Source organism: Sciurus carolinensis, chromosome 8 (assembly GCF_902686445.1).
Source record: "Sciurus carolinensis chromosome 8, mSciCar1.2, whole genome shotgun sequence".
Lineage (NCBI taxonomy): Eukaryota > Metazoa > Chordata > Mammalia > Rodentia > Sciuridae > Sciurus > Sciurus carolinensis.
Genome location: NC_062220.1, coordinates 63,980,947 through 64,005,088, shown reverse-complemented (window position 1 = coordinate 64,005,088; position 24,142 = coordinate 63,980,947). Strand labels below are relative to the sequence as shown.

The following is a 24,142-nucleotide window of genomic DNA, read 5'->3' as shown; positions in this document are numbered from 1 at the left end:
AGGATAAAGGCAATTAATAGAAAAATGACAAATATTATGGATATTAATCTAACTATATCAATAATTTTGAACAGCAATGGTCAAAATGTACCAATTAAGATATTTTCAGAGTTAATGAAAAAAAACAAGACACAACTGTAGGCTTCCTAATAGAAACTCATTTTAAATCTAAAGACACATATAAATTAAAAGTAAATGGATGGACCCAGTGACTCGGGAGGCTGAGGCAGGAGGATCATGGGTTCAAAGCCAGTTTCAGCAAAAGCGAGGCACTAAGCAATTCAGAGAGACCCTGTTTCTAAATAAAATATAAAATAGGGCTGGGGATGTGACTCAGTGGTCAAGTGCCCCTGAGTTCCATTCCTGGTACCCCCAAAAAAGTAAATGGATGGAAAAAAGTATATTGTACTAACACCAATAAAGAAAGAAAGAAAGAAAGAAAGAGAGAGAGAGTAGCTATATCAATTTCAAAACAGCAGATTTCAAAGCAAGGAAAGTTATCTGAGATGAAGGAAATGACATAATAATAAAGGGGTCAATTCTCCAAGAAGACTTAATCATTAACATATAGGCACCTAACAACACAGAATCAAACTAGGTGAAGCAAAAACTAATAGAACTCTGCAAAGAGAAATATTGGAATCTGTTATTACAGTTGGAGACTTCAATGCCCCTCTATCAGAACTGGACAGATACAGCAGGCAGGGCATTCATAATGACATAATTGAACTCAACATCAGTCAGCAGGATATAGTGGACATCTCTGGACTATTTCTTCCAATAACTATCATATGTACATTCTTCTCAAACTCTCATGGAATATTCACCAAGATATCCACTTTCTGGGCCATTAAACACACTTTAACAAATTGAAATGAATAGAAATCTTACATCTGCTCTCAGACCAGAATGGAATTAAACTAGAAACCAATAACAGAAAGAAAACTGAAAAATCCCCAAATACCTGGAGGTTAACACATTTCTAAATAACACATGGACCAAAGAATGCTCAACTGCTAAAAAATAATTTGAACTCAATGAAAATGTAAACACAACTTATCAAAATTTATGGAATCAGTAAAAGCAGTGTTCAGAAGGAAATTTGTAGCCTTGAATGCATGTATCAGAAAAGAAGAGAGCTCCCAAATTAAGTTTCTACCTTAGGAAACTGGAAGAAGAAGAGGAAGTTAAATACAAAGTAAGCTGAAGAAAAGAACTAAGAAGTAGGGTGGAAATCAATGAAACTAAAAATAGGAAATCAACTGAGAAAAATTAATAACATGAAAAGCTAGTTACTGGAAAAGGTTAATAAGGAAGGTAAGCCTCTAATAGGGCAAACCAAGAAAAAAGACAAGGACAGAATTACTGGAATCAGAAATGAAAGACTTGACATAACAACAGATCCCATGGACATTAGAAAGATAATAAAGGAGTACTATGAACAACTTTGTAAACACAAATCTAGTAATTAGGATGAAATGGATCAGTATTTGAAAGAGAAATCTGCCAAAACTCACATAAGAAGATAGACAATCCAAATAGGCCTATGTTTAGTAAGGAAATTGAATAATAATTAACAACCTCGGCAAAAATAAATCACAAGGGCCAGATGAATTCAGTGGTAAGTTCTATCAAATATTTAAGTATAAAATTGTTGCAATTCTCTACAATCTTTTTCAGAAGATAGAATCAAAGGGAATACTTCCTAACCATTCTTAGGCTAGCATTACCCTAATATCCAAACCAAGCAAAGACATTAAGAAAAGAAACATACAGACCAATACCTCTTATGAATGTAGGTGCAAGAATCCTCAAAAATATTTGAACAAATTCAATCCAAAAGTGTATAAAAAGAATACCAAATAGTGTATAAAAAGAGACCAAATAGGATTTATTCTATGTATGCAATGTCAGTTTTACATTGAATAATCAATTAATGTAATTCATTACATCCATAAGCTAAAAACCAGAAAATTCATATGATTACATCATAGAAAAAATAATCATTTGAGAAAATTCTACATTGATTCATGATTTAAAATTTTTTAAAAAACCTCAGTAAATGGGAACTTCCTAAACTTGATAGAATATCCACAAGAAAGCCTACAGCTAACATCATGCTTCAAGGTGAAAAATTAGAAACTTTCCAACTAAAATCAAGAACAAGCTGAAAATGTCCCTTCTCACTACTCCTTTTCAGAATTGTTCTGGAAGTCCTAGATGATACAATAAAACAAGAAAGGAAATAAAAGGCATAGAGATTTAAGAAGGAAGAAATAAAATTATGTTGCATATGATATGGATTGCCTATGTAGAAAATATGAAAAGAATCAGTAAAAAACCTGGAGCTAATGACCAATAATGACTGATTTTCAGGAAACAAGATTAATATACAAAAAGTTAATCATTTTGCAACAAACAAGTGGAATTTGAAATTTAAAAAAATACCATTTGTGTTAGAACCCCTCAAGATGAAATGCTTATGTATAGAAAAAACAAAATGTGTACAAGATCAATATGAGAAAACACAAAATTCTGATTACAAAAGCAAAGAAAAACTAAATGAATGGAGAGATAGTCCATGAATAGGAAGATTCAGTATTTGTCAAGATGTAATTTCTTCCCAAATTTATCTATAGATTTAAAGTAATGCCAATCAAAATCTCAGCAGCTTACTTTGTGGGTTTAAATAAATTCACTCTGAAGTTTAATATGGAGAAACAAAGACCCAGAGTACCCAACACAACATTAAAGGAAAAGTGCAAAGTTGGACGACAGATACTACCCAAACATTAATATCTGCCTTGAAACCAGTAATTGAGATTGTGCTATTAGCAAAACAACAGAGAAGTAGATCAATAGAACAGAATAGAGCGTTCAGACATAGACCCAAATAAATATAGTCAACTGATCTTTGAAGAAGGAGCAAAGACAACAGTCTTTTGAACAAATGTATGCTGGGAATCAGAATGGAATACTGCTGAAAATCCACAAGAAAGGAAAAATTGAATCTAGACACAGATCTTAACATTCTTTGCAAAAGTTAACTCACAATGGATCGTGCCTAAAATAAAATTCAAAACTTTAGAAAACTTCTAGAAACTGTAGGATAAAACTTAGATGACTTTGAGTTTGATGAGGATGCTTTAGCTACAACTCTGAAGGTATGATCATAAAAGAAATAATTGATAATCTGGAACTTGTTAAAATTAAAAATGTCTGTAAAAGGCAATGTCAAGAGAATTAGAATTAAGTCCACAGACAGAGAAAATATTTGTGAGACAAAGGAATATTACCCAAAAGATACAAATAATTTTTAAAATTCAATAACAAAAGATTTTTTAAATGATCAAATATCTTAAAAGACACCTCACTGAAGAAGATATATACATGGCAACTAAACATATGAAAAGATGCTCAATATAATAATTGTAAATGCATGTTAAAATCTTAAAATACTATTTACATACACTAGAATATCTACAGTTAAAAATACACCACTATGTGTTGGCAAGGATTTAAAGTAGTAGAAACCATTGTACATTGCTGGTGGGATTATAAAAAGGTACAATCATTTTAGAAATCAATAAAATTAAATATACATTTACCATGTAATTCAACAATTTACTCCTTTGTAGTACCCAAGAGAAATGAAAATATATAGTCACATGAAGACTTGTATTTTAATGTTCTTAACAACTTGATTTATAATAGCCCCAAACTAGAAACAAACAAATCAACTATCAAATGGAAAATAAATTGTGGCATATGTGTACAATGGAATTGAACTCAGCAATAGAAAGAATTAAATATTGGTAATCACAATAATGTAGGTAAATCTCAAAAACCTAGGTACACTAGGTGATAGAAGTCAGTCATTATGATTCTGTTTTAGTTTGGGGTGCTATAACAAAGGACCATGACTTATAAACAACAGAAATTTATTTCTCACAGTTCTGGAAGCTGGAAGTCCAAGATAAGGATGCCAGCACAGTCAAGTTCAGGTGAGGACCCTCTTCCAGATTGCAGACTGCCAACTTCTCATTGTATCCTCACATGGCAAAAGAAAGCTAGATAGCTCTCTGGCCCCTTCTTTAAGGCCACCAGTCCCATTCGTGAAGGCCCCACCCATATGACCTATACCCCTAAGAGGCCCCTTACCTTTTACATCACATTAAAATTATATATTAACATATGAATTTTGGTTAGGTACAAACATTCACTCCATCACATATTCTATTTATTTGAACTTTTAGAAAATGCAGAACTATTGGTGGTTCTCTAGTTCCTGAGATGGAGAGGAGGGACAGGAGTAGGAGGGAGTGGGATGAGGGATTGATTGTAAAGAGACACAAACTTTTTAGAACAATGGAAATGTTTGTGATAGTGATGGCAACATTTATAAAAATCTCATCCAATTATACACTTTAAATTGTGACTTTTAAATTCAATTCCTGATTTCCTATTCCTCTCATGAGACCTAAATTTGGGATCATTAGATAGCATATGATTTCAGGTTGGTTGTCTGATCAGTGGTTGGTATCTGACCACACTGACCCCTTCTGAGGTTGTTAATCCATCTGGAACTCAGAGAAGTGTCTCCATGATGGCCTCCTCTGAGAAATCTGTACCCCTATCTGGTTCTCAAAGCTTTCCAAAGCAGTGTACTTAAATCATAACTTTAAGGGCTCTTGGGTTATAGTGCTCCCAACCTCAATATCTTTTCAACACCACTTTGTGACCTCGCTTGGGCCCTCTCTGCCTAAATAGCCCTCTTTACTTTGTTATATGAAAGGTAAGAGTGGCAATGGTTCTGGAACCTAACTATTGTCCCTGAGAGCAACCTGGGAAAGGAGGCACTTCATCCCCTTGCTATTCTTGAATGTCTAAGTTCCACCTTTCCTTTCCCAAGACTTACCCTGGATAAACAGGGTAATTTCCTCAGAGGCCCTTTCTCACTACCTCTCCCATTTCCCAGTTCAGAGATTTTTATTTTTAATTTCCTCTTCTAATGTAGAAGTAGAAAAACCATCTTGGTAAGTACTCTTCTAATCCTCTAATTAATGAACTTTTGTCTTTAGAGGAAGGAATTGAGTAAGGGATGCTATCAGGAGAGAGGAAGAATAAAATGGAGATCTGTCTAGGACCAGTGAAAAACTGAGACCAGGAAATACTTATGCAACCAAAATAGGAGGCCGTAAAATTTGTACATATGGGAAAGGAAGAGAAAGCATCACTTATTGTCTAAGGTGGCTCTTCCCCTGACTCAAAGTTGACATGTATTCTTTTAAGGACTTAAAAAGAAGGTGTTACTCCCTTTCTCCTTCTCAAAAACTCAATGCCCTCTACAGTCTTTCTTATCCTACATTTAAATATCTTACTGTGGGATTTGAAGATCAGGACTTCCAAGTACCTAATGGAGAGCTCTGGGACAAATTTGTACTGGAGAGTGTAAGCTCAGAGGCACAGTTAGCAGTCAAATGAAATCAGACAGAAAGCGGCCAAAGCAAGCTTTATTGGAATTTGGCTCTTGGGCAAAATTCCCAGCCCCCTGGGATACAGGTCAGGGTAGGGAGCCGGAGAAAATCCCACATGGCCCTGGCTGTCCAGGATCTTTATAGGCCGGAATGGGCAGGGGTCCTGCTGAGTGACAGGTGGATGTAAGGGTCAGTGAAGTTTTCCTGCCCGTTTGGTGACCTTGTGGCGCGCTGCCCTTTGTCTCAGTTACTCCACTCTCCCTCCTATAGTTGCCCAAATTCCTACCTAACAGAGAGAACCAATCATCATTTCCAGCTTACATATTATCACTAATATGTAAAATGTTTGGTCCAGCTCCAGACTGACTTATATTTATTTGTTCCCTGTCAAAATAATATAAAGAATATTATATATAAAAGCAAAGTAAGGAGGCAGTGGTGGGAGGAAGCTAACATTTGTTGAGGACCATAAGCTAGGCTCTGCACTGGGACATCATGCTCATTGTCCCATTTAATCTTCACAACTTTTAAATCATCTTATTGTTTAGGAAATAGCCGCTCAGAGGATGAATGTCTTGCCCAAGGCCACACAGGAAGAGGAGAAATGAGAATGAAGCCTAAATCACTGAACTTCAAAATAGTCATTTCAGGCCAGGTGCATGTACCACTGTACTCCCAGCAACTTGGGAGGCTGAGGCAGGAGGATCACAAGTTCAGAGCAAGCCTCAGCAATTTAGCAAGGCCCTAAGCAACTTAGTGAGACCCTGTCTCAAAATAAAAAATAAAAAGGGCTGGGGACGTGGCTCAATGGATAAACACTCCTGGATTCAGTCCCTGCAATGACCAAAATAGTCATTTCTATTATCCCATGCTGCCATTCTGGTAGACTGACTTAAAGCCACTAATTCCAGTCTTAGACAAAATACAGGCGGAGGAGGTGGAAGAAGGCAGGGATCCGGAGAAGAACCTGGCTGCTGTGGCTGGGAAGCAGCGATCATTCATATTTCATTAAGTGCTCTGCTCAGGAAACAGACCCATCTAGATATAACATTCCTACAACCAGGGAATGAGGAAGAGAAAAGGGAACTGAAGGAGCAGGTTTTCAAGGTAATTTCTTAATTAGATAATTCCATCTAAATAGAAGAAAGATCAGTGGAGTAGACAAAAGGGATTGAGGTGGAGGAAGGAGGAGAGATGGGATAACGGAAGAACAGTGGAATGGATCTGACCTAATTTTCCTATGCACCTGTATAAATATACTATGGTGAATCACACCATCATGTATATCCACAAGACCCTAACTAAAAACAACCATCAAAAAAAATTATAATAACAGAAATCAGTAGACTATAGAGGAAAATGAACAGGGGGAGGGAGGAGGGAAGGGAAAAGGGAAGTACTAAGAATTGAATTAGAGCAAATTATATTCCATGCTTTTATAATTATGTCAAAATGAATCCTAATGTATAACTATAAAGTTCCAATTTAAAAAGAAAAAAAAAAATCTATGAGATCTCCCATTTATTCTCCTAAAGGTCCACTGATTTTTCCTAAAAGAGATTTGTTTTCCCAGAAGTGCCCTTTTAACCCCAGGCCCTGTTAAAATAGTGTGTAAGACGTAAATCCTAGCTATCACCAGGAGTCATATTTTTTAGTCCACTCCTATGCATATGTAAATAATTAAATCTGTTTTTCTTTCTTGTTTTAAAAAAAGATATATAGACTACTATTGTAACATTGTAAGCGTACTTTTTGGTATCATTTTTAAAAATTCAAGCAAAGAGGTTGGTGGAGTTTTTCCAATGTGTATCTTCATAGCAAGCTTGAGGAGTGGCTACAGTGTGATGATTTTCATTGCACTCAAACATGTGGAATCTCTGTTTTACAGACCTGGAAGAGTGTCAGAGCTAGACCTACTTGGGCATTCCAAACCTCCTACAGGATTTGGAACTCTCAGCCTCTGCTCACTACTAAATTATGTGGAAACTCTAAAGGGAACTGATAGGGCCTTTTAGGCACTCTGAATTTCTAAAGCCTGACGAGACTTGCAGAAGGACTGCAAATTACTGCACATATAAAACTGGTGTTTCTTGCCATGCTGTGTATATGCGAAGCCTTTCCTTTTGTTTGTAACTATAGCAACAAACTCTGTAGCCCATTGTTTTGCTCAACTCACTCTTCCCACCTCGTAGACCGCCTAATCATCACTGCTCTACCAGAATTAGTTTATCTTTGATTGATTTACACTATCTTGGCCTGCTCTTTCCTAAAGGAGTCCCAACCCTGTACTGGTCAAGTGACAGATGTTGGATTCCACCAGACTACCTGTACCCTTGCTCTTTAGCTAAGACCACAGATAGAGTCTTAAAGGTGATAGATGTAAAAGGGCAAGGAATTTGAGCTAGGAGACATGGTTTGAATAAATACTTCCATCTATTGTTGTGTGATCTTGGGTACAACCTTCATCCTTTCTGAATTTCAGTTTCCTCATGTACAAAATAGAGATAATTTTGGAGGAAGGAAGGACTGTATAGAGGGAGGGGAGGGTTGGGAGGGGTGGGGGGAAGGGAAAAAATGGCAGAATGAATCAAACATTACCCTATGTAAATTTATGATTACACAAATGGTATACCTTTACGCCATGTACAGACAGAGAAACAACATGTATCCCATTTGTTTACAATAATAAAAAAAAAAAGAAAGAAAAAAAATATAGATAATTCTTGTGGTCTATGGTTGTTGGTAGGATTACAGTGAAATAAGATGAGGGAAAGCTTTGTTTAAATTCTAAGAACTATATAAATGCTGTTAATAGGTGAACAGCAGATGACCACTGGGCATGAATGCCTTCATACTGACAAGGGTCACCAGGAATATGTGTTAGTGATAAAATCTTGTTTCTATGACAGTTCTGCCACTTGTATGGCGCTTCCTGTCGTAGATATGTTATATCTACTCAGAAATGACTAATATAGAGCTCATTTTGGTCATGTAGGTTTCAAAGAAAAAATGGAAGAATACATAACCTTTGAAAAGAAAATGAACTTTTCTTGGATCTGTGCTTGGGACATGGTGGGAGTGGGCACAGAGAGGCAAGAGGATAGTGCAGAGAAGAACCAGGACCTAGTACACTCAACATGCTTCCATCCTAGGGAGGGGACTTATCCTGTTACAGAGCTGTGGACTCTCCATAGTTGTGGACAAGTAACAGATTCCTCATTGGTTACACATACATATCATCTAGGATTTAACTGTCTAATATATGTGAACATTTAATGGCTACATGTGCACTTGGAGCTTCTCAGAGTTTTGCTTTCATACCTGTGTGTATGTGTGTGTGTGTGTGTGTGTGTGTGTGTGTGTGTTTAAAGGTGGTTTACCCACATTGTTTCTTGAACATTTCAATGAGGCAAATTCTATTGTACATACCCACTGCATTTTTTTTTCCTGTGCTTCAATGGTTTTTCTTTTTACAGAATTATTTTTTGATAGGATAGTTTCTTTCTTTTTCCTTTTTCTTTTTTTGAACAGAAAGAAGTAGTGTTCTTGTTTGTTGTATCTTCAAGAAAAACTTTTATCATCTATTTCTTTAACACATGTATCTATATCTTCAAAAATGTTTCAAGTCTAATATTATCTTCCTATAGTAAGAATGAGTCTTAGAATAAAGTATCTGAACATTAATAAATGCAATAAATTTATCTGTTGCATTTAGGACTGCCAAATTTGTAATATCCGATATTATTATTGTCTGTTAAGTGGATCTGAGGCATGCCTCACGTCAGATTAGCTGCCCAGTACTCTGAGCCTGTCATGTTATGGACCAGTGTGCTCTTAGAATGGGCCTTCGATGGAGACTTTTAATGAAATATACGTAAGAAATATACATAAGAGCACACTGACAGGATTAAGAGGCATTTGTTAAACAATTTTTGTGACGCTGTTCCAACATTTCGATGTCTTTAAAAATATATTAGGAAACTGAAACAAAAAGTAAATAAATGGAAGTGTCCTAGAGTTCTCCCTTCCTCCAAGAGGTTTGGCTCTGAATTACTGTGGAAACAATCCTGCAGCTAACCTTCTACAGCAGTGGGCTCCTGGGGAAAGAAGCACGCAATCCTGTTTCCAGGGCTGTTAGAAAAGCTAAATTACATTGACGAATGATCAGGTTGCACATAGACATAGGCGAGAAATAGAACATATTTTACTTTTAAATTATACCGTGCTGCTTCTAAAATGAACAAAATGTGTGCTTGTCCAGTGACAAGTGATATTGAAAGACAGTGTGGTTTCTTACAACATCTTTCTTGGAGCATTGCCATCGCACCATACAAAATTCACACTGTGTATCCTGCCCTGTTCTCTGGAACATGTGTTATTTGCTTTTTTGCACATACTCCTTGAAACCGTCAAGAAAAATCTTAAGAGTTCAAAATCCAAACAAAATGATGATCACCCCTGTTTAGTTTTCAAAAAGAGGAAATGGTGGTGTGTCTTACAAAACAAGCCATTGCCCGCAACATGTATTGCTTAATTATTCTGTGTGAAGCTTCCTGCTTTGGCTTTTTTCTTAACCCCTGGATGTAGTATGAAGAATAGAGCTAGATGGAACGAAACCTCGATATGTAGCTTCCTTTCTCCTTCACTGGTCTTTTGCTTCTGTGTGGGTCAAAAGCATATGTGTCAAAGCTTGGTTCACGTCCTCTGCTTTCTGGAAGGCCGCATCAGACCATGTCCTCTCTTCAGAGGCCTGCAGCATAGTCACAGCTAGGGGCTCATCCTGGAGTCTTCCAGCAGTAGCGCCCCTGCAAGTGTACCCTGCATGACCACCAGCTTCTCCAGTCCAAGCCTTCATGGCACCTATTTCAGTTATAAACTTTTAAAATTTATGTCTGTGATTCTTGATTAATTTCTACCAGTCTCCAAGCTCCCTGAGGCTAGGACCCTTGTCTAGTTTTGCTAATCACAGGATCTTTCTCTTACGGCACAGTGGCTGGCTCCCAGCCTCTACACTGCCTCCTTGCCTTCAGATTCACACTCTTTCCAACCCATTCCTCCTGGTGTCACCGGTATCTTTACAACACAGGTTAACTCCTCTCTGCAAAAACTGCAATGGTTCCCAAGACCTGTAGATGAAAGTCTAAATTCCAGGCTGCAAATGACATTTTTTTTTCTACCTACCTAAGGACATTGCTTTTGGGGGGAATTATTTTACCTTACCTTGTATGACAGGCTTAGTTATTTCCCTGCCTTGATTCCTCTTTAGATTATAAGTTGTTTACATAGTTGTAGATTCTTGGTCTTCATTGTTTTATGTATTCTGGACATTTAAGTCTCTAGAATTATTACACCTGACAGCTATGTAGTTCTTCCCACACCAAGAATTCAAGGCATTTTATAAACATTCTCTAGTTTATATCACTGTAGCCTGAGAATGTTTTTTTTTTCATTTGTTTATTTATAGCTGTCAATCATATTGCCTGCAGCATGGTAATATCAATACAATGGATTTTATAATCCTATATTAACTAATCCTTGGATATTTTGTTTCACAAACAGAAAACAAACTAAACTTTGTTATCCACTCAAGTCTTTTCCTTCCTATTATTTAATTAGCTTAAGTTTTAACAGAGACTTTTATATTTGTCCCTATTATGTTTTCTTTTTTCCCACTCACTCTTAATTTTTCCTTAAACCACTCTACTGAGGTATGGTTGGCATATAAAAAAGTTGTACATAAGCCCAACTACTATGTACAACTATAAAACTCTAATTTAAAAAAAAAAAACTGTACCTAGCTAGGTATAGTCACACATGCCTGTAATCCCAGGCATGAGGCTGAGGCAGGAAGATTGTAAATTTGAGGCCAGCCTGGGACTTAGTAAGACCCAGTCTATAAATAAATAAATAAATAAATAAATAAATAAATAAATAAATAAAAGTGGTAGAGCACCCTGGGATCAGTCCTTAGTACCACACACACACACATAAAGCTGGACATGGTTCATATGCACATGTCAATGAGTTTGTGGATAAGAATATACCCATGAAACCATCATTATTACTAATGACATATTATCTTCCAAGGTTCCTCCTGGCCCTTTTATTATTGTTGTAAGTATACTGTGGAGTATTGTTAACCATGGACACTATAATAAATAGTTGATTTCCAGGATGTATTTATCTTGCATAACAATAATTTCCTTCCCTTCAACCACCACCTCCCAATTTCTCCCCATCACAAGTACTGGCAACCACCATCCTACTCTGTTTCAGAGTTTAACTATTTTAGATTCCACATATGAGATGATACAATACTGTATTTGACTTAGCACAATACCCTCTGGTTTATGCATGATATTACAAATGGCAGAATGCCCTTGTTTTTAGAGACTGAAAAGTATTCCATTGTGTAAACATATCACATTTTCTTTATCACTCATCTGTTAAGACACTGAGTTGATGCTATATCTTGGCTACTGTGAACAGCACTGGATTGAACATGGGAGTGCTGATAAATCTTTAAAATCTTTATTTCAATTCTTTTGGATATATACCCAGAAGTAGTACTTCTGGATTATAAAGCTATTTCATAAAGCTGTTTCATTTTTAATTTTTTGAGGCACCTTCAAGCTGGTTTCCATAGTTTCTTTACAATTTTCATTCCTACCAACAGTGTACAAGTCATATTCTCCTCAATACTATCTTTTGTTTTTGTGTTGTACTTAGTAGCCATCCTAACAGGTGTGAGGCGATTCTCATTGTGGTTTTCATTTCTCTGATGATTAGTGATGTTGAGCACCGGTTCTTGTATCTGTTGACCGCATCTACATCTTGAAAAAGTATCTATTCAGGCCCTTTACCTATTTTTCAATCACATTTTGCTTTTGTTTTTGTCTGTTTTGCTATTCAGTTTTGTAAATTTCTGGTATATTTTGGATATTAATGTCTCATTTTATTGGATATATGATTTGCAAATATTTTCTCATTTCACAAGTTGCCATTTCATTTTATTGGTTATTTCCTTTGCTGTGCAGAAACTTTTTAGTTTGATGTAATCCCACTTGTTTATTTTTCTGTTGTTACTTGTGCTTTGGTGTCCTATCCAAAAACTCATTGCCAAGACCAACATCCAGGAGCTCTTCCCCTACATTCTCTTCTTGGAGCCCTATAGTTTCAATTCTTAAGTCTTTAATCCATTTTATTGTTGCTGCTGTTCTCTGGATTTTTTTCTAATTCTTTTAAAAATTTAATCCATTTGAGCTAATTTTTATGAATGGCAGAGGTGTAGTTTTACTCTCTGGCATGTGGATATCCAGTTTCCTCAACACAATTTATTGATGAGACTCTCTCATTTTGAAATCTTGTTGCATTTCTTGAAAATTATTTGCCTGTATATGCCTGGGTTCATCTATGAGCTCTTTTTTCTGTTCCATTAGTCTATTTTTTAAATGTTTTTAATTTTTAAATGTTTAAATTTATGCCTAAGTGCATTATAGTAGCTATGGTCTATTTTTTTAAATGCCAGTACCATATTATTATGATTGCTATAGCTTTGTACTGTATTTTAAAATCAGGAAGCATGATGCTTCCAGCTTTTTTCTTCTTGGGCAAGATTGCTTTGGTTAGTCAGGGTCTTTTGTGATTCCACATGAATTTAAGGATTTTTTCCTATTTCTAGGAAAAGTTCATTGGAATTTTGACAGGGATTACACTGAATCTTTAGATTACTTTAGATAGTATGGATACTTTTTTTTTTTTTTTTTTTTTTTTTTTTGGTACCAGGGATTGAATCCAGGGGCACTCAATCACTGAGCCACATCCCCAGTCATTTTTTATATTTTATTTAAAATCAGGGAGTCACCAAGGGCCTTGCTAAATTGCTAAGGCTGGTTCTGAACTCATGATCCTCCTGCCTCAGTCTCCCAAGCTGCTGGGATTATGGGTATGTACCACCTCACTTGGCTAGTGTAACTATTAATTCTTGTGATCTGTGAATGTGAGAGTTCTTTCTTTTTATTTATGACTATTTAATTTCTCTCATCACTTTTTTTAAAAAAAATAGTTTTCAGTCTAGAGCTCTTTCATGTCTTTGGTTAAATTTATGCCCAAATATTTTATTCTAAGGGCTGAAGTTTGTCTGATGATGTCAATCAGAACCCTGTTAAAGTATCTTTTAGTTGCTTCACTATGTAAAATGCTTTATCTGGTCTAAATAGTTAGAATGTTTCATGACAAAAGAAACTGAAAACTTCAGTAAACAGAAATTTGTCCAAATTCAATGTAGTAACCATATTTTGTTGCCCAGGTAAGCTGTACCATATTTAAAAGTGCAGTGCTTTGATTGCCTCAACCTTGGTTTTCAAAGTTAATGCCATTTTAATTATAAAGATTCTAGGAACCTTTAAAATGTATTTTAAGGTAAATAGATGTACTATATATCGCAACTCTTTTATAATAGCAGAAAATTGGAAACAGCTGGGTCCAAATTAGTGGCAATGATGACAGCAACAGTAGAAGCAGCAGTAACAGCAGAAGTAGTAGGGGAAGCTACAACCATCAGGGTCAGGAGACAGAAGACACTTTGTATGAGGACAGTTCTGGGACCTAACATGGGAGGCAGGTCCCCAGAACTTGTCCATGTGGCATTCGCACGTTAAGGACAGGAACTGCTGGCACTCAGACAGACATTTTTTAAAATAAATATTACAAAATAAAAGCAAACACATGGGGTTTGCAATAAAGCATATAAGGGAGTTATTAAGAATTCCTCACAGTTTAAAAATCACCAGTTTTGAAAACTGCTACAACATTACAAATCAAATATCCATGCTTAGAATAAAAATGATATTTAAATGTCATTGCATTTGACAATAAAGAACATTTTTCATGTGAAGCTTTGTATAAACTAAGAATTAACAACAAAGGTCATTTTTTGTTTTATTTTTGTCATTGAACATACAACAATAAAATGCATAGTGAGTATTTTGCTACTAACCAAAACCATGTATAGATTCTTGCATAACCTCCACAAATTACATGGGATGTCACAGGAAACATTTTAATGTTTCATTTTAATGAATTCATTTTAATGAATATTGAATAAATTTTAAATACACTTTAAATAAAGTTCACACATGTAAATAGATGTACTATATATCACAACATGTACTTTAGAAAAATTGTTCTATGGGACTTAACAGCTCTAAATGTTATGAATTTTGAAATGTTTATCAGAAATTTATCCAAATGCTGTCACAGCCTGGAAATTCTCTAAACAATTCCAGGAACAGATGCATCTGCAAGGAAAAGTCTTTTCAAATTTAAAAATTGTCAAAAATTTTTGGTTATCTCGTATTTCCCAAGGGCCACTGACATCACTTTCAAATATATCAACTAAAAAGGAAGTTGCAAAAAGTATAATTAGGAGGAACTAATAAATTAATTTGCAGAAAAGTGAGCCAGAAAAATCTTGTGATTAATCAAGACATCACATCATTATTATTCATTTTGTTATAAAAAATCATGACACCAAGTGTTTTCTGCTGATTTGTAAGTTTGGGTTGTTGTGTCTCACAGCACCCCTATTACATTTCATGAGTAATATTTTTAAGAGGAATATTTTACATTTTGGTAATTTTCAGATTACATTTCTCTTGCTTTTTATCAGGGAACCCCTCATTTCCTTTTTTGCCCTGGGCCCTGCAAATTATGTAGTAGCCTGCCAATATTATTTGAGGAAGAAAATTTTTCAAAGCTGGCAATAGCAATTGTGCACAGCAAACACACAAGAACTTCAGTTTTGCTCCTCTGCAACTTTAGTTTGGACTAACTAACATTCTAGTAAAGTTGAATGACTTATTATTACTTCATTGGTTTAGCATTTTATTTCTGAAAAATCAAGCAAATTGGTCATTGGAAGGGTAGCCAATCTTGTTTGTTCCATCAGCAAATGTTTGTTGCACACATTCATGTGTGTTATTTGCTAGGTTTTGAAGCTACATGGAAAAATAAACATAATTTCTGTTGTAAGCAATCCATTTAAAAAGACAATATGAAAAATAGTAAATTATAATACAGTATTTTAAGGGTGGCCATCGAAGTGTGTACAGGTACAGATTATACTGGTATCAGAAAGTAAAGGGTGATTAACCCAATGGGATAGCTGGAAAGGTTCCTGCCAACCTGTTCAAGAATGTCTAGGCTGGTATGGACTTGCATTCTTACTGGAATCCTTTTGTTTGTGCATTTAATGGAGAACAGTCTGCTACCTGACACCAGACACCCACCAGCCCTTCCACCAGTACAAATATTGCTGAATGGAATTTGCTCTCTTCCTTCCTTCCCCAGACATGGCTCCTCATGAGCCTATTTCTGCCTAGCCTCAACCTTCTCATGCCCACATCTCAGCCTGGCTGTTAGTTTATATTTCTCCAAAATAATTGGAATTAATTTTGTGTTATGTTTTAAGGGTGAAGGTTGTATTTATTTATTTATTTAATAATAATAATTGAGTGTTCAGTAAATTCAGAAACTAAGTTTCTTTCCTTGTGGGATTTATGTTCTAGTTATATATTTTATTTTCCAATCAATGTGACAATAGCCAATTTTTAAACATTAGAATTATGGATTTGATTATAATAATAGAAGTATCTGAGGTTGGGGGTGTAGCTCAGTGGTAGAGTGTTAGCATGTTCAAGACGCTGGGCTCAATCTCTAGCACTGTAGGAGAAAAAAACATTAAAAAAGAAAAAGAATCTTTGTAACCAGAATCAGAGCAGCCTTCTATAGTAATAACATTATATCTAGCTTTTCTGATTTACAGTTTCATTGAAGACCAGCTAATTCCATTACTCCATATAATTAAAATGTAGTTTAAAAAACAACTTGTTCCAGTTGAGTTTTGCTTTTACTATTTCTCATTAATTTTACTTAGTTAGTAAAGAAATTTATAAATAGCTGAATACGAAATGATTTTATTTCAGAGTTGTGAAAAATGGGAGATAGTACCACAGACACAGAAAAAGAAGAGGAAGAGGAAGAGAAAGATGAAAAGGATCAAAAAGACCTCACCTATGCCATAGTGCCCACAGTTAATATTCAAGATGAGCGGTTCGTGGATTTGTCTCAGTCTCCAGCTTTCATTTGTCTGAATAAGGTATATTTCTCTTTGCCTATTATTTCTTTTTTTTTTATTGTAAAGAAATGGGTTACAACTTGTTTCTCTGTACATGAAGTAGAGGCATACCATTTGTGTAATCATACATTTACATAGGGTAATGGAGTTTGATTCATTCTGTTATTTTTTCCTTCCCCCCTCCTGCCTATTATTTCTGTAATATAATCTGAATCATCATCTGCTTAAAAATTCAGATGAAGCCAAAATTCTTTTTTTTTCTTTTCTTTTTTTTTTTTTTTTTTTGGTGTCCCAGAGATTGAACCTAGGGTCTAAACACACGTAAGGCAAATACTCCAACACAGAGCTATTCTCCCAGCACCTCAACAAAATTCTTTATTACATATATCCTATAGATAATATGTACAGTTTGAAACTCTTTAAAACAAAATGGGCCCTCCTTTTTCATCTTAAGAGCTTGTCATACTGTTCTTATTAATGCAATAGTATAGGATCTGATATTTTTAAAGCACAAAAAGTATTTTCGTACATGTAGTTGGTTAAGTACATTTCATAGGTTGATACATGAAATAAAAAATATTTAATATTTATATATTAAAATTGCTTTTACAAAATGAAGATAAAAGACCTTGTCATAAAATAATAAATTCATTAACCTAATTAAATATATTTACTGAAGTAGAACACTGAAATCTGCTTCCTATTTGCAAAGAAGCAAAACAGAGATATGATAGATTACATACTTTCATTGTCTGATTTTTGAAAAGCAAAATGAAATACCCAGATGAGGAGAGTTGGGTTAAAAAAACAAAACTGAACACATAGGAAACTGTTATTTTGTCATGCTTGGGAGCTGGAATTTAAAAAGAAAAGTTTAGAGGACATTTGAATTCCTATTAACTTTAAGCATTTTGTGTGAGCTTTCTGTCACTGTGACAAAATGCCTGACATGCACAACTTAAAGGAGGAAAGATTTACTTTGGCTCAGTTTCATGGGTTTCAGTTCATGGTTGGCTGGCTCCTTTGCTATTGGGCCTGTGGTGAGGCAGAGCATCTTGGTGGGGAGGGATGATGGAATAGAGCTGCTCACCTTGTGGTGACCAGAGAGCAGAGAGAGAGAGAAAGGGTCCAGGGACAAAATACACCCTTCAAAGTCATGCCCTCAATGACCTACTTCCTTCAACTGGGTCTACATCCTAATAGTCAATTCAGCTATGAAATCATAAATTAATTAATCCATTGATAGAGTTAGCACCCTGATGATCCAGTTACTTCCTAGAAGTTCTCCCTCTGAATACTGCTGCACTGGACACCAGGCCTTTAATACATGAACCTTTTGGGAATAGTCCAGATCCAAACTTTAACAACATCCAAGCAATTTACAGATCCAGTAAAAAGAAACTTAAGAATTCTTAAAGTAGGGCTGGGGTTGTGGCTCAGTGGCAGAGCACTTGCCTAGCATATGTGAGGCAGTGGGTTCGATTCTCAGTACCACATATAAATAAATAAAATAAAGGTCCATTGTCAACTAAAAGAGAAAAAAGAAAAAAAAAGAATTCTTCAAGGAGTAACAGAGTTTATTCAAAATCAGGAAGCAAAAACCAAATGGGAATAAAATGTAACAAAAAGGGAATTTAAAAAAATGATAGTGGTGTGTGTGTGTGTGTGTGTGTGTGTGTGTGTGTGATCTACGTTGCTAAGTTGTTTACTTTTTCTATAGTTTTCATTCTCTTATTCTAACATAATTTCAGACATACAGAAATTGTGAGACAGTACAAAGAATTCCTATGTACCCTTCATCCAAATCCCCTGAGGTTAACATCTTATTGCATTTGTTTCATCTTTTTCTTACTACTTTCTCTGTGTCAATTTCCCCACCCTCTGAAGACAAGATGCCCTTTTATAACTAAATGCACCAGTGTGTTTTCTAAAAATAAGTTCATTTTTTTACACAATCATAGTGCAATTATATCAAGAAATTAACGTTGCTGCAATACCATTAGCTAACCTACAGACCTTATTCAGATCTCAATAGGTTCTTTATATCAAAAGAAACTCCCATATTATACAATGCATTCAATAGTCACCTCTTTAGTCTCCTTTAATCTGAAATAACTCCTTAGAATTTTTAAAATGTTCATAACATTGACACTGTTAAACAGTAGAGGCCAATTATTATATAGAATTTCTTTCGATTTAGATTTGTCTGATGTTCTCATTATCAGATTCAAGTTATGTATTTTGGGCAGGATCATCAGACACAATGTTATGTTGTTCTTATGTATTTGATAGCAGAAACAGGATGTGGATTTGTCCTACTACTATTGTTGTAAACCTTGATCTCTTGGTTAAGGTGATGACTTCCAGGTTTCTCCTCTATTTATTATCATTATTTTTATGTTTGAAATTAATAAACCTCTATGGGGAGAGATCTGAGACTACTGATGTATCTTACACAAAAACTTTTCACCTTTTAGTTTGACGTCTATTGATGATTCTTGCCAAATGGTGAATTTATTTATTTTTCCAGTGCTTGGAATCAAACCCATGTTAGCAAGCACTCTACCACTGAGCCACATTCCCAGCCCAAACATTTTGTTGTCATTGTCCAAATGGGGTCTCAGTGTAGTTACTGGGATGGTCTCAAACCCTGCACTTGAACCCAGCCTCCCAAGTTCTGGGCTACAGGAGCTCACCAATACCTTTGGCTCCTTCTACCATTGTATTAGGTGACTACTCTAAGGAAGAATTTCTTTTTTTAAATTTTTTTATTTGTTCTAATTAGTTATACATGACAGTAGACTGCATTTATGCATTTTGATAAATCATACATAAATGAAGTATAATTTCTCATTTTTCTGATTATACATATTGTAGATCACATCAGTCATACAGTCACATATGTACATGAGGTAATAATGTCTGTTTCACTCTACTGTCCTTCCTACCCCCCTACTCCTTCCTCTCCCTTCACTCCCCTCTACCTAATCTATAGTAATTCTATTCTTCAAACATGTAAATTGGAAAGCAAAGGAATTCTTCCTACAATCAATAATGTAAAGAGAGAGACTACAGATTGGGAGAAAATGTTTACCACATGCACTTCAGATAAAGCATTGATCTGTAGGATATATAAAGAACTCAAAAAACTGAACACCAAAACAACAAATAACCCAATCAATAAATGGACTAAGAAACTGAATAGACACTTCACAGAAGATATACAATTAATCAACAAATATATGAAAAAATGTCCACATCTCTAGTAATTAGAGAAATGCAAATCAAAACTAAGATTTCATCTCACTCCAGTAAGAATGGCAATTTTTAAGAATACATGCAACAATAAGTGTTGGCAAGGATGTGGGTATAAAGGTATACTCATACATTGCTGGTGTGAATGAAAAATGGTGCAACCATTATGGAAAACAGTATGGAGATTCCTCAGAAAACTTGGAATGGAACCAACCATTTGATCCGGCTATCCCACTCCTCGGTTTTTACCCAAAGGACTTAAAATCAGCATACTACAGTGACACAGTCACTCCAATGTTTAGAGCAGCTCAACTCACAATAGCTAAAGTATGGAACCAACCTAAATGCCCTTCAACAGAAGAATGGATGAAGAAAATGTGGTATATGTATATGATGGAATATTACTCAGCTTTAAAGAATGCCATATGGCATTTGCTGGTAAATGGATGGAGTTGGAGAATATTATGCTAAGAAAAAAAAGCCAAACCCAAAGAACCAAAGGCTGAATGTTTTCTCTGATGTGCAGATGCTAATTCACAATGGGGTGGTGGGCACTTGGGAAGAATAGAATTATGCATAGATTTATGGATTTTTGCTTTATTTAGTGGGTTATATAATCCATTACTGCCATTATTCACTTTGATTCTTTAGTTACTCCTAATTTGGCCGGTATACATGTCTTTAAGTAGGCTCATTTGTCCTTTTAGCCTGCTGTCATGAGTCTTTGTGCAATTCCTTACTTTTTGGTACAATAATATGTTCCAGGCTCATTTTGTGTCTTCTTTCCTCTGGCCCTCAAATCAGCCATTTCTTAGAGAATCTGTAATTTCTTTTAATGAAGAATAATATTTGAAAACTAAGATCCCAGTGCTGGGTATGGTCATTACTACTGGTCTGTCATTGATTCTAGGCCCTCTCAGTGGACAGAGTTAGAAACAGATGGATGAATATCTGCCTCTACACAAATTTATATCAATATCTATATGTATCTTTACATGTGTATCTTTAAAACCATTCATTTATACCTGATCATGGTTCTCTATTTCTGCTAAAACCCGTCATATGTCCAAATTTGCAATAAAATCTATCCTTAATAATTCTGTTAAAACTAAGGCTAAAGTTGTGTCATAAATTGATTTAATATTACTACCAAAGAGGTTTTACCAACATACAGAAGATCATCCATTTTTAAGTCTATCATAAGTTTTTTGAAACCCAGTCCCTTTTGACCTAATTAAAATATCCCCTCTCCATGTGATTGAGATTAGCCCACTTGTCCCTCTTCTCACTGGCCCCAAACCCAACACACCCATAGCTGCTAGCCATGATAAAGCTTAATGGTCAATACAAGAACATTTCAAGTACCCCACCCCCAACCTTTGCATGTGTTTTCTTTAAACCAGACAATCCACAACCCCTGCAGGAATATCTAGGAGATAAGGCCCACAACCTTAATTAAGGCACAGATAGGTCCTCTCTCATTTGCTCCTATCCGTTGGTTGAGCTCCCATCCTGCTCCAGACTTCTTCCCAGCACCCTCTACCACAACCCCTAAACTCTCTGGGATACGTAAGTAATACATTTCTTCGGTTTCATGTATTTGGGTTTACACCTCTTCATTATTGTCTCACATAACTGACACTCCCATGTCTAACTTCCTCCCTGCATCTTGCTCCCAGATCAGGTCTCATCCAAATAGTGGCTGTCTTGGCTTATGGCCACTTTCCACAGAGAGATCTCAAGACCAAATTTGGCAGAAATCATAACAAGAAAAAAAATTACAACAACTTGAGTTTTTTTCTAGGAAAATTATGCTAACAGTAAAAAATTATTTTCATTTTTAAGCCAAAACTGAAACAAAAAGGTGGGTTTTAAAAACCAAAGTATTTAGTACAATCTGTGTATATTTATCTTCAATCTAACAACTTATTAAGTATTTCAAAAATCTTTCAATATACATGCACACACAAATATAGTTATTTAACCTTGGTTCTGATAAGTCTGAGAAAGTGGATACACAAGAGATTTCAATAAGTGTCAGTACCCTTACACATAACATCAACGTTAGCAATTTTGCTGTATATGAACTGTTCCTCAAACCTGGAGGATCTTACAGAACAAATTATCAGCATTGGACAACTATTTTGCATAATAAACACTACTAAGGGACTCCAAGTGTTGCTCAGTTGTAGAGGACTTGCCTGGCATGCGTGAGATCCTAGCTTCTATCCCCTAGTACCCCAAAAATAAAAACAAAAAACTACCAAAACATTACTGAGCTTTGACACCTGTAGCTTTGTTTTTCTAATTCTTTTAACATTTTTCTTAAGATTTGTGGATGATCTAAAAGTTTTCAATCTTCTTTATATAAAGTCGTTGTTACGGTTTAGATATTAGAAGTCCCCCAAAAGCTTACATGTGAGACAGTGTAAGAAGGTCTAGAGGTGAACTGATTGAGTTATGAGAGCCTTAACCAAATCAGTGAATTAATCCCCTAGCAGGGATTATCTGAGGGTAACTGCAGGTTGGTAGGGTGCAGCTGGAGGAGGTGGGTCACTGGGGGAATGCCTTTGGAGTGTATATTTGGTAAACTGAGCTTAGGCTCTCTCTGCTTCCTGATCATTATGTGAGCTGCTTCCCTCCACCACTCTCTTCTGCCTCGAATCTTGCCTCACTTCAAGCCCCAAGGAATGGAGCCAGCTGTCTGTGGACTGGTCCAACATAAAACTGGGATCTCCAACATAAACTTTTTCTCCTTAAAATTGTTTTCGTCAAGTCCTTTGGTTACAGCAACAAAAAAAGTCGCCTAAAACAGTAGTCCTCCTTTAGTCTTCTAACAATAAACCACATATATGTGCATCTGAACAAGAGTTCAGATGGCAAATGGAAGAAAGCTGTTGGGAATCCACCTTCAAATGTTCAGAGGCTTAGCATCACATTGAAAGAACCAGAACCACCTTGAGCATTTATTGCTATTAATGCTAGTTGCACAGTCAGCCTGGCACTGTGGCATGATATAAAATCATGGCTACCCACAAATCTGCCTGGTCACACTGCCTCTTAAAAGACACTTGGAACCCTTGCTCTGTCCTAGCCTTTCAGAATCAGGCTCAATTTCCATATCCATCAGGAAACTGCCTGGGTACCCAGCTCACAGGGGTTTCTCCAACCTCCAACTTGCTGCACTTGTAGGCTGTAGCTGTTACTTGGTAGTCATTAACAGATGTTTTGAATATCTTATAAGATATTGCATAGAAAATTTTGCATTCCTTGGTGACATTATGATCACAATAAGCAATAAAGTCAACAAGGCAGGAACTACACTGTGTTCATTCACTCTTTGGGGTGAATGTTCAGAGTGATACTTGCACACTAAGCCACACAACTCCTGTTGATGGACTGTGTAAGCTAATGCTGGACACCTGCTCCCCAACTCAGCCATCACTGCCTATGAGGCCTGGAACTTCACAGACTTTTCTTGTCCCATTTAAAATGTAATTTGATCCCATTTTCTATTTGATTTTTTTGACAAGGTATATAACATGCATAGCATGCCAGCCAGTGTACAGCTCAGTGAATTTTTTACATATGCTTACTACCACTATGTTCAGGGCTAAATTTTATTCTCCAAATTCTGTGTTCTTTGGCAGCTAGGGATTTAAAAATCTCTTTCATTTTTTTTTTTTTCCCACCATGTTCCCATTATATTTCCAGCAATCCAGATATCTCCTTGGGACCCTTCTCAGTCATTGATCTCATCAAAGATAAACACTGTCGTGACATTGCCATATGTTATTTTGCCTCTTCCTTAAACATTGTATAAATGGAATTATATGCTGTGCTTCTGGTTGACTTCTTTTGCTCATCATTGTATCCATGAAAATATCATTGTGTGGCAATGGTTTCTTTTTTCACTGCCTGTATAGTGTCCTACTATTCTTATATATGCTTTGTACTTAAAATTTTATTTATCATGGGTATGTACATAAAAATGGGGTTACTATAGCTGGGCACAGTGGCACATGCCTATAATCCCAGTAGCGCAGGAGGCTAAGGCAGGAGGATCGCGAGTTCAAAGCCAGCCTTAGCAACTTAGCAAAGCCCTAAGCAACTCAGTGAGACCCTGTTTCTAAGTAAGGTATAAAATAGGGCTGGGGATGTGGCTCAGTGGTTGAGTGCTCCTGAGTTCAATTCCCTGTACCCCCCAAAACATGGGGTTACTGTCATAGTCTAGGTTTATTTCAGCTTAAATAGAGAACTGCAAATAGTTTCT

General features: G+C 35.9%; 1 protein-coding gene across 3 annotated transcripts in view; it reads left to right on the top strand.

The window, feature by feature from the left end:
- Positions 1-24,142, top strand: part of Ccdc146 (coiled-coil domain containing 146) — a 143,887-nt gene that overhangs the window by 6,877 nt on the left and 112,868 nt on the right. For 2 of the 3 annotated variants that reach the window (XM_047561034.1, XM_047561032.1), the window contains exon 2: positions 16,463-16,635. In XM_047561034.1, the coding sequence (XP_047416990.1) occupies positions 16,474-16,635 (162 nt within the window). In that variant the 5' untranslated portion in view covers positions 16,463-16,473. Of the gene's footprint in view, positions 1-16,462; positions 16,636-24,142 lie in introns of those variants that run through there. The other variant, XM_047561033.1, reaches the window with a different exon arrangement.